This window comes from Pangasianodon hypophthalmus, chromosome 9, assembly GCF_027358585.1.
Source record: "Pangasianodon hypophthalmus isolate fPanHyp1 chromosome 9, fPanHyp1.pri, whole genome shotgun sequence".
Taxonomy (NCBI): domain Eukaryota; kingdom Metazoa; phylum Chordata; class Actinopteri; order Siluriformes; family Pangasiidae; genus Pangasianodon; species Pangasianodon hypophthalmus.
The window spans coordinates 12,618,542-12,630,691 of NC_069718.1; the positions used below are offsets into that span (position 1 = coordinate 12,618,542).

The 12,150-nt window shown below is 37.5% G+C and overlaps 1 protein-coding gene across 1 annotated transcript in view; it reads right to left on the bottom strand.

Moving 5' to 3' along the window:
* Positions 1–224: 224 nt before the first annotated feature.
* The window catches only part of LOC113529513 (complexin-1), a 39,023-nt gene continuing 27,097 nt past the window's right edge, over positions 225–12,150 (bottom strand). The window contains exons 3-4 of the mRNA XM_026918743.3: positions 7,386–7,561; positions 225–3,732 (exon numbers count right to left, since the gene is read on the bottom strand). Of these exons, the coding sequence (XP_026774544.1) occupies positions 3,535–3,732; positions 7,386–7,561 (374 nt within the window). The 3' untranslated portion in view covers positions 225–3,534. The remainder of the gene's footprint in view (positions 3,733–7,385; positions 7,562–12,150) is intronic.

Sequence of the window (12,150 nt, forward strand, 5' to 3'; positions counted from 1 at the left end):
ATTTCTAAATCACAATCTGTTTGTACATGCAGCAGTGTTTCTTGCTGAGATCCGGGAACACTGCGTCGCATCTGATTTCCATGCTGGTACAAAGCAGACTCGGTCTACAGAGCTTGTACCGCAGTGAGGCATGCTTCTCAGGGAATCCCACTTTCGAGAGCAACTTTATGAGCACGACACTCGGCCGCTCTGGCAGCAGAGCAGAAACACAGGACCATGAGCAATTCTATGAAATCACTTTATTCTCAGTGTGTGGTGATTCCATTTTAGGGGGAGTGGTACAGTGTTAAATCAGTCTAAAATGGGCATGCAGTGGGGGCTAACAGGTAGAGCGATTAGGAGCACAGGAGACACACAGAAGTATCTTTAACAACCTTGCCTACAGTGCACACCATATGCATGCATACAATTTGCCAACGCAGAGAAAAAGAAGAAAAGGAGAGAGGGAGAAGAGATGAGGAAGAGTTTTCTTTTCCACAGTTACAAAAGAATGCACAAAACAGGAAGAGATTATTCAAAAATACAACACCATAAAGACAAGAACAGGAAGAAGTTACAGACAAAACCACAACAAGAATTGTTCATCTTGTATCAGCACAGAGGACACGGATAAGGACAATGCAGAGAAACAACACACATTTACATTCAAGTCACAAGAACAGAACAGCTCATAGTTTTCTGTCAGGCAGTTTTTCAATGCTGTGAACATCAGAATGAAAAGGACAAGCTGAAAGGTGAGGGTTAACTCGTACTCTGTGTGTGTGAGTGTGTGTGTGTGTGCGTGTGTGTTTGTGGGTGCCTTGAGCTGCATTTTAACAAATATCTGTTGGTTTGGAAACTGTCACAACGCCATTTGGGTCACAGATTATTGGAAGGGGATCTGAGTGTTCAGCTCTTATGGTGTAATCAGAAACATACTGTTTGTTCTTGGATGTCAAAAAATAGAAGAATTTTAAAATGGGAATTTTGTTACATTCTGGACAGTAGCTTACCCTCATGGTTTGTATGGAGACAAACGTTAAGACATGAAATAACACAAGAACTCAAAGTAAAATGATAATGCATGATAATGTGGTGCGTTAAATAATGGGAAGAAAGACTAAAAAATAAAGAATTCCACATTAAAACATTCTGTCACAAACAGGCCCACTCTTTGGTTTAAGAAAACATAGTTGTGGAGGAGATGGGCAGTGTGAATGGGCGGTGCTGGATGGAGCTTTTCGGGCAGTGTTCCCACTTTATGTTAGTAATCATCTCACAGGACACAACATGTGATCAATTATAAGGACTGAAGCTGAAGGCAGTTTATACACACATCACAATAAAACACAATAAGTGTTGTGCTCTAGACCTCAGTCTATTAAGTTACACTAATTCCTTGTTAATGGGAGGATTTTCTATATTGCAATCATTTCAAACAATTAAGCAGCTTAACAGCTCACTAGTTGGGTTAAAATGGACTCTAAATGGTTAGCACAGTAAGATCCTATATATTTGTTGCTCTCAGTAGTACATGGCAGGACAGATAGCTAATATTGGAGCCACAGCACAGTATTAGATGCATTTAGATTAGATATAAATTGTCTAATCAAAATGCATCTGAATGCATCTATGCTTCAACAGCTGTATATAAATAAAAAAATCTGGGAAATCAACCAAGGCCAGATGGAATGTTTGGAATATTTGGAATGTTTTAAGCACTCCAGTGGCAGCTGATAGCTAACTACATTTCTCTGAGCCTCGAAATGTCACGCACTACACATTTTCATCCGACAAAATTTGAACCGTATGCGACTGATGATTTCACCTGAATATATAATAGTACATAGTTGTGATTTACTCTAATACGAACATCATCAGTATTATTTGAAACGTAAGCATGTTTCCATACAGTATACCTAGCCACCAACCTGGTTTTTTTTTTAATTAAAAGAAAGCATCACAATATTTCCACATCGGTCATCCCTGATATCTGATCTCTCATCATTGAAGAATGCAGACCCATTCTTTTCCTTATAATCAATTACTACAAATACATCAGCACAAGAACACTGACTGACAACAACTTAAATAAAGGCGCAAAGAACCTTAAAAACACAGGCTGAGGCAACAACGAAAGAGCACGGCTCAGAAAAACAAACCCAGCGTTAAGCCCACGCTGAAACTCACACTGACAAAAAAAATGAAATTCTCCACTCCCTACTTTCTTCTGCAAGATGCATTTTAGCTAGACGCATCTCAGGTCTTTAGTTTGACTGACACTAGTAAGACAACACAGCATCTGTACACTAACATTCTTGAATTAATTATTAAGCTTGAAATACACAATGATGAAGATTGTCTGTTATTGCTGATCTGGGACAAGATTCCCGTAATTAACCAACGGACACAGGACATCTTCATTCAAAAACAAATATTGCACTGTTGTCACTGTCTGCTCACTTAAAGTGTACGCACAACTGAGTTGTGAGTAGAAACAAATATGTAAACACTGAATTACTATATTCATTATTGTACAGAGATGACAATGAAGATTAAATATATGGATTTATAAGTTATATATATATATATATATATATATATATATATATATATATATATATATATATATTTAGAGCCCTATTGGTCCAATTGTAGTAGTATGCACTCAATGTTGCCCTTGCGTTTTACAGTAGGAGCTAAGCTAAGCTATTTTGATTCAATATAGCACCTAGCTCTATGCTTTCACTCATCGTGACTACATTAGTATGCCTGAATCCACATCAACACACTTAGAGAGTGGTACAATGAGTTTACACACAAGGGATGTACTGTACTTTACGTATATACGGTAGCATGTATGAGTCAACAAAATCAAAAAACCAGAGTTATTGCCTTAAATATCAATGTATTTCATCTAAAAAGTCAAATGAAATGGTATACAGTTCATTCACAAAATTTTCATGCTTAAAAAAAGATGAATTTTTTCCCCTTGCTTATTTCCATTTTCCAGGACTTCCAGTCATTTACAACAATTTAAAATAATTAAATGCTATGATAAATGGTATTATGGTGCTTTACATACAATTATACACTTCTACCACATGAATTTAACAATAATATCTTTAACAGAACAGCAAACTTTAATCAAAAATACGATATGGTTTGGAGGACTTTCTCCAAGTTAAAATTATGGCTTTTACTCTTAGTAATTGTGTATATATTGATATATTCTGGTATTCATATATAGTCTTTTATAAGCTATTTACAAACAAAATATGTGGTGCTTGGGTAATTAATGTTGTCGTTCCATCGCCTGGACTCTGCCATTAAATGTGACTTTAATTTGAAAAGCAACATATATTTGCAATTTTAGTGCACAATTTTAGGCATGATTTCTGGATCTAACACTCCAAATTAAAGACTACAGTCATGGCACGTTCACTGAGTCCAGTGAGTTTGGAACTAATGAGTGAAGAGTAGGGAGTAAGGGGCTGTAGGGGTGGATGTTATGACATTTATTACAGGTTTAATAACAACACATTCATTACTGTGTTACTTCTTATTGAACATGTCTACAAGAGGACCTGGGAGGAACTTCATGACCGTGTCCACAATACTTTCTTCTTCATCCTCGTCGTCACCGCAGCCGGTGGGCACAGCTTTCTTCGGGCGAGTGAGACTGCCTTCAGATGCCTGCTCCATGGCAGCCTGAGCCTCAGCCTCCTTCTCCTCCTTCTTCTTTATACCATACTAAACATACAACAGACAACAATTAGAACAAACTCCTTCATGCTGTTGAAATGTAATATGGCTTACACCAGTGGTTCTCAATTTTTTTTGCACTCAGGGATCCCTTTTATGCTGAAAAAAATTATTAAACAGATTTATTTTATAACATAATCCAACTATTCAAATATTAGGCTAATTATTTAAATGTATAAAGAGCCATACTGTTTTTTTATTCCTGAACTTTCCACCAACTGAACACATTAGATCCAAGTTGACATTATTTATAGGCTACTTGTTTTTAAGTTGTTGAGTTTTGGATTAAACCCATTTGTTTCGAGTTACCAGTCAAACAGGCTAATATCTATAGGAACTCAATATTACATTTAATAGCTTTGATGATGGTATGTTGTAATTTCTACGACTGTAAAAATCTCACAGACCCCCTGGCTTTGTTTCCCAGACCCCTGTTAGTCCCTGTACCTCCCTTTGAGAACCACTGGCTTAAACAACTGACAAATAACTTGGCAACTGCATATCCATAACTGTAAATGTATGACTTCATGCCTATAACTGTAAGCCCGTGACTCTAAGACTGTGACTCTAAGGCCATGACCGAATCCTGTGACTGTATGTCCATGACTGTAAGCTCATGATGTTGGCAGACTGCCACTTGGCAAAGTTGCCCCCCAATTCCTCCACTGTTCTGACAATTAGCTTAGTGGTTCACAGAAATTCATTTAGACTACATGCATTTGTTCATTTAAAATCAATGTTCTGATTAAAACACTGTGCCAAATACTGGCAGGGAAGGCCACTTCATTATACATGTGTTTTAGATGACAAATGGTCCACTTGGTCTACAAGAGTCAATGGCTCAAAATTAAACCTAATTTATTTTGGATTGCCTTATGTTTTAGTGTTGTTTCCTTTTTGGGATATTGTGGATATAGATTTTTCAAAAAGAATAATATGAAACATTTAGATAATTTATTTTCTTTGCTCGTTTTGAGACATTTTAATATATAGATATATTAGATTTTGCTTACAAATATAAAACTGGACTGTATGGAAGGATATGGGGATAAATGTGTTTTTTTATCTAGTATGTCTACAATGTGATGTTTTTAATGTTTTTTAAATTAAATTATACCTTCTGAAACTGTTGTATACCAGCAACTGATGTCTTTCCTTACTTCATTCCACCCAAGTGAAAAATAAATATTAATAAATATCTCCCTTGATGCATTTTCCTGTCAGTGACTCTTCTGCTAGGATTTAATAACATTTAGTCTGTTCAATGGTCTAATAATTGCTTTAGCATTAATATTGTAGGGAGATTGAGCCTTGGATTTTAAGCTCTCGAGGGTTACATTAAAGCAGATACCTGCCAAACCCTAAAGTTCAGCACACTTGGAGTTTCCTCGGTATTTCAGTCACATCTTCAGAAAATGTCGGGATGCAGTCAGAATTCTTGTGACAAATTAGACCCATGGGGTGAGCCAAAGAAATGCCTTCCTTTATCCTCTAGATGCACACTATGAGGCTTTGCATATAAATTTATCTGTTCTAATCAAACTCCATTAGCTCTCAGTAGGAAATGATTCACCATTTCACGCTTCCACGCACATAGTCCATTAGCTCCAAAAACCAACATAACCTAACAAAATCCTCACCACTTAACAACTGCTGCTAAGTTATTCTAACAGACGATACACACAGCAGTGGGCCAACAACCCAACAATAGCATTGGGCCAACAACCCAACAATAACAGCCTGTTATTGATTTTACACCTACACTACCTTCAACCTGCAATGAGACAGTCACCACATTGGAAAGTGTGTTAATGGGAAGTGAGAAGCCTTTTGTAAAGAGTGCACATCTATTCAAAGTAGGAAGTCTCACTGTTGGCACACAGTGGGAAGCCTATTTAGCATTGTAAAAATTCTTTTTTTATCTCTTAATGTTTTACTGTTCTTTTTTCTCTGTTATTTTATATCTCTTTAATTTTGCAATTGTTTTTGAGTGGCATAAAGAACTGTACTGCAGAGAACCCTGACCTCAACCCCACTGAACACCTTTGGGATAAACGGAAATGCTGACCGCGCACCAGGCCGCCTTGCACAACATCAGTGTCTGACTTCATTAATGCTCTTGTGGCTGAAGGAAAAAAATCCCCAAAGTGACACTCCAAAATATAGTGGAAAGCCTTCCCAGAATAGTACAGGTTATTATAACAGCAAAGGGAGAACTAAATCTGAAATGGGATATTAATAAAGCACATGTAAGTGTGATGGTTAGGAATCCACAAACTTTTGGCCATAATGGTCTATTTCATAGGAATATAACTAGTGATGAGAACATGACAGAAAACTGTCTTTAAGTCTTCCTCGTTTTATTTTATACTTGAATGAAATTTATAAAGGACATTTTTAAGCATTGTCTCACATTTGCAATTTGCACGTTTCTCACAACTCGATTTGTTTGACATTTATAAAGTTATGTTAAAGTATGAATAGATATAAAATCAAACTAATCACAAGTCTTTGTTTAAATTCATACTAATTTCTCACAAGATCCATTTTTAAATATTTTGTTTTAAAAGTAGGCAAAAAGTTATTCTAAAAGATGATCAGTTGTAGTATTTATACAAACTTGTATAGATTTGATTGGATGTTTAAAATCGAATTAATAAATAAAGTTAAAATGAATTGAATCTCAGTTTGGACACTGAACTACACATTGCACTTATATATGTGAATATGTTGGTTTATTGTGAATCTAGACCTATGAGGCCAACAAAAGACAATAATATTATTAATCTTATTTTGTTAATACTAAGATTTTCTTATTACAGCTACATTGCCACACACACTGAATGTGTCAGTCAATGTCGTGATGTGTTTCTATACTTCGCTTTGTTTGTGCATTGTGTATATGTGTAAATACATGTATGTGAAATTACAGTATGTGTATTTATTCTGTATATTTCATGTTTTGTGTCCTTTGTCTACGCTAGCACCCAGTTGTCCTTCTAGGGGATTAATAATGTATCTATAGAATATCTATATATCTATGTATTACAATATCACAAAGGATTTGATGATAATTGACACTCAAGTGCAAGAATTGCATTAAATGGACAAATATGTGTCAAACTGGTTTAACTAATTAATAGCATCTTTAATGGAAAGAGTGTATAGAGAGCCCTTTTCTGTTTCCATCTCTGAAGCCATACTGTGAAAAAGGCTGTGCGGCAGTTTTATAGGGGAAGTGAAGGACAGTCAGTCTCTTTGTCCACAGCAAAATGCTCAGCAAGGCTAAGCTGTCACTTTTCCCCTCTGGATCAACACAAGCATCCCCAGGTCCTTTCTAACTGATACACAGACTACCACTCAGCAAATATTTGTATGCTTACCTCAGCGCATGTCTCTCTTTAGCAGCACAAACATATCTATATGTATGAGTAACAATGTGCTGGTAACCTTGAGGCTATCATATACATATATAAATGCACTGTACTATATTATGTGACCCCAGAATAATTAAACTATCTCAGCTATGGCCTTAAATGATCCTCAAAGTATTGTATTATATTTAAAAAAATTAGATAATTATAATCAAATATTATCTGAGACAGACAATACACTTGTAATGAGTTCCTTTTGGCTCTTACTTTATCCCTGATGCCCTGTCGGATTGATTCCCTCTCTGCCTCCATTCTTGCATATTTAGCCTTCCTCTCTTCCTCTTGCTGTCGGAGAGCCTCTTGTCTTTCCTCTTCCTTCTTCTCAGCATCAGGGTCCTTCTCTTCCTTTTCTCCAAGCATTTTGCCCATGTCTTTGGTGGCCCCTAACAAAAGAGAAAAACCCAGATGAATCAAAGGACTTCAGATGACTAGATAGCACAATGCAATACATCACCCTGTGAATTCTCTTTAACACGATCGGGATGGGAAAAAAAGAAAATAAATGAGCTACTTCACTTATTCTGTGTCTTTTATATCCCCCCACTGTGGCTGCTGCTGTCTATTTCAATGCAGCGGTGGGACAGAAGGGACAATGGGTCAGAACAGTACAATGTTAACACAGTGTGAGAGATTGTAGGATGTGGACCATGCAGATAATAAGTTCTGATTATCTCAACCAACCATTCATCACAGACGCAGCCAGCGCTTGTTAATGTCCCTGAATGTGCACATTAGCAGCGGCTGTATGTGTTTCAGCGTAGTTCTCTACTGATGCTTCGACTGCATTAGTGGAATGTCCAGTCTTTATAGGCTGCTGACTGTCTGTACCAAATCGCCTGCCATATTCAGTTCTAAACTCAGAGCTGTATATTGTACATGACAGAACATTTCTGGATAAATGGAAGCTGTACTTTTCATCTATCACAGATCACAATCAATGTATTTGATGTTAATGCGTGTACTACAGCACACAGCATCAAACCTTTCGAATGTAATTTAATCAGCTGATACTAATGAGCAACTTATTCAAAACAAGGACATAATGACTTTCCACAATTTCACCCTTCTATACCTATAAACGATAATGGAAGCTGATCAGTGTGGCAAGAATGGACTATGAGGAACAACATGCCTTTCATATTAAAAAGCATCTTCATTTGCATCAGTATAGAGCGTTTCCTCTGAGATCGTCCTCAGGTAATTCACAGCGCTGTGTGGAAGTCTGCCAGATGTCTCTCAGAATAACAGAACAATTTTTTAAAATACTTTTTGGAGATTTTAGCCCATTTTCTTTCAATTTGGTCATTTGCTAATTCTCACACACTAGATAATGCTCTACAATGCAACAGCTACTAACCAGGGTTAAGGTTAGCACATACTTCCTCTGAGGCGCATCAAGCCAGCCACCATATCTTTTCAAACTGCTGCTCAATCTTCGCAACTGAACACACTTGGAAGAATGCGCTAACTGCCCTCTTCTACATCTCACTGATGCCCCTGATTATTAAGTGTCACGCTGATTAACAGGGGAGAGAGTAATGCCATCCCTCACGCACCAAGAGCACGGCCAATTTCTTGGACTCAGAGCCATGGATGGCTGTGATATCACTGAGATATAACTTCGCCGATAGAGTGAGTCCTTTTTTGTTGTGCCACCCGGCAGCCATTAGTGAAATACAAGTGTAATAGGATCAAAACATAAACAATGTCGCATTGTCACAAACTCTAAATCATTGTGTTTCGGGGCTGCTGTGGGTCAATGTGGTAATGCTGTAATAATTCAGAGACAGGGCTGTTGGTTTCAATTTTGTGGGAGTGTTAGGTTTCATTTGTCACACACTTGTCAGATTCATCATCATCTGCCAAATTTAGAAAAAAGCCAGCGTTAGCATGCTGAGAGATTTAAGTGGAGAAATCCTACAACAAGACAGTGTGTTTTAGCTGGCTAGCATTAGCCATATAGCTTGCTCTTTTGACTCAGCAGCACAATTACACTATGGAATCAGCGATCAGGTCATGATGGATGGACACACACATTGCAGATCAATAGCTTACAGAGTCCTCATAGCTCACAGAGCTTTCAGAGCCTTCAGTGTTATTATACTAGCTAAAAGGTAATCTCATGTTGAACTTTTTGCTCTGCCACATAGCTTTGCACAACAATAACACTTTTTACTCCTTATTAATGTTTTGTAATATTAAAGAGACAACAATAGCACCAGTAAATAAATAACTTCCTTGTGAGTCTCTTTTGAGTACTTGGGTCGTGTCTTACTGCATTTCACTGTAATGAATTGTGCGTTAGTAGTTAGACTTAACATTTAGTATGCCGTATGGGGTTTGGGACATTCCTATGTTCTGAAATGTTCTTCCGTGAGCAGCTTGCAATACAGTTTTTCCTCAGCTTGTGCAGGCAGCAACCTTAAATAGTACTTCACTTTACACCATAGGATAGTTTATAGATATCTTTGGATTTTCCTATTTCAGGTGTAAGCTGGAAAATATGCATTCAGAAAACTTCAAAGTTGTCCTTGAGGTTTTGCCTGTTGTGTGGCTACAGCTGGAAAACATCCTGTTACGCAGCATTTTAAGTCAGTTTGGCCTCCCTGACAGCACACACTACTTCACCATCCACTCCTCCACACCCCATCACTGAGAAAGTCAGACCAAGCAAAGTGCCCTTCTCCCTGAAGGGAGTGATGAAGACATGTCCATCTATACTTTATACTGAAACAGCAAATAGGAAATGTATAGCCCTTTTAACAATAGATATTGTCACAAAGCAGCAATTAGATCCCTTATGAGCAAGCCAGAGACAAAAGTGGCAAGGGAAAACCCCCTGAGACCACATGAGGGAAAAAAATTGAAACTCTAAAAATGGAACCCATCTTCTTCTGGGCGACGCCGGATACTGGGATTATAAATCATTACAGTATACAGTTGTAGCAAACATGTCAGAGCTGATCAATGTAGATGGATTCAGGCAACTCGTATCAAATTGCAAGTGCTTCAAGAATCAGGACATATAGCTGAACTTGGTAATATAACTGCATTTCAATGAGGTATGTGTTTATCATATCATTACCACTGCCGTTTTCTATCACTGTAATGAAAAACTGTGCATTTTATAGAATTAAAAGCTATTACTGTGTTTTATATAGCACAGTGTTGCCTGAATTAGTGTGATCAATAACTAGACAAGAGACACCACTACACTATTAGAAATGATTTTTTTTGTCTCGAGGGACAGTACAGTTACAAAGATGGATGCCTCTTTCACACTGAAATTCCTCAACATTGTTCCCTCAGTTTCAAATGGTTTCAAACTCTTTATATGATAGAGCTGTTGAATTCTCGAATCTGATTGGTCAGAATGTGTCGATTAATTTTCTATAACAGCACGGCTCTGACTGTAGCGCCCAGTAATGTGCTCATGCTACTTTATTGTTTCTATAGTAACAACATACGCAGTTGTTGTATGGTGGACACTCCACATAAACAGACCTGTAAAATGTGTGTAATTGTTGATATGGTGACGTTTTCTGTAAGGAGATGTTTATTTCGCATTTTTGGAAGGAGTCTCCAGTGTCAGCAGTTTATAACAGTCAGAGGTTGAGCTGTAACTTTACATTTTCAGACATGAGAAAGTCTTTAGGAAAGAGAACTTGGTGGTTTCTTGGTTGCATGACAAGCTGAGTTTTTGTTTCTTTTGTTTGTTTTATTTTGTCTTATTAACTTCAGGAGAGAAAAGAGAGAGGCTTATGAGAGAATGACTGTTTGTAACTGTTTTAAAAATTGATAATGGGAACTATCTTGTTTCATGGATGTTCCACAACATTAAACATAACTACAAATGGATCAAATGTATGACATGTCATTCTTTAATTAATAGGAAATTGATAGTGTTGGGAAATTGATGTGGTGTAAGTGGAATAAATCACTTTGAGACATGCTGTTATTAGAAAATACAGTTACAAGGACTGAAATATTGTCTTGTACAAGATAAAGACTGTATGTGCTGGATCAATGTTGAAAACCCATGGGTCATAGTGAATATGAGTACATTTATAAAAGAGAGTAATATATGTACATATTTAGTATTCAGTCAGCTTTTTGGAGCAGTTAGGCACAAACAGAAACATCCTCAAATCCTGAGTGACACCATATTGGGTTGTTTTCTTATGTTATTGAATTTTTGTCATGAGCAGCATCCTGAATGCCGTTAGCAACCTCTGGGTCTGAAATGCCGATATTCATTGGAGCGTATTCCCTGTGGTCCACCTTTTGCCTGAGGAGAGTCAACAAATGAAGTGTTCCTTGGGTAATCTTGCATCACAGAAATTTTGCTCCTGTATACAGTGAGCACAAAAATGTTTCATGAAGTCAAACCATTTGAGTGTCCAATAGTTGCAGTCATGAAGCTGGGGAAGCTTGGATGACTGCTCCTGGGAGTAAAGGGTCCAGGGTTTAAAAAAAAAAAGTAAAAGGTGTCTGTTTTGCTGCAAAGAATAACTTATAGCTTCATTTTTTGCTCTTGCCTAAGCTTTGTCAAACAACCAAACAAAATTGCCTTGGTTAATGAGAAAAAACCCTTCGCACACATAAACCAAGTGTATGTGTTCATACACCAATCTAATTTTGTGTGTGTGTGTGTGTGTGTGTGTTTGCAATACATCTCTACACTTACTTGCATTACTGATGATTACATTCGCACTGCAGTTTTCTCCTGTCTGAGCTCCTATGTGTTTCATTATCTGTTTTTAATTAAGGCTGTTTTCTCCTGCTTCGCTATCTCTCCTCCGTGCAGCGCTGCTAATCTGAGCTCTTAAGGCTAATTAGCTCAAGTGATCGTGACAGAGTTGCCATGCCGCCAAGTGAGACAGCTGTGTCCCAGAAGCCTTTGCGGCATTGCAATGGAGATCTGTGCTGCCAACTGTGCAGGAACTCAGCAAGTGGTTCAGCCAGGCACAGT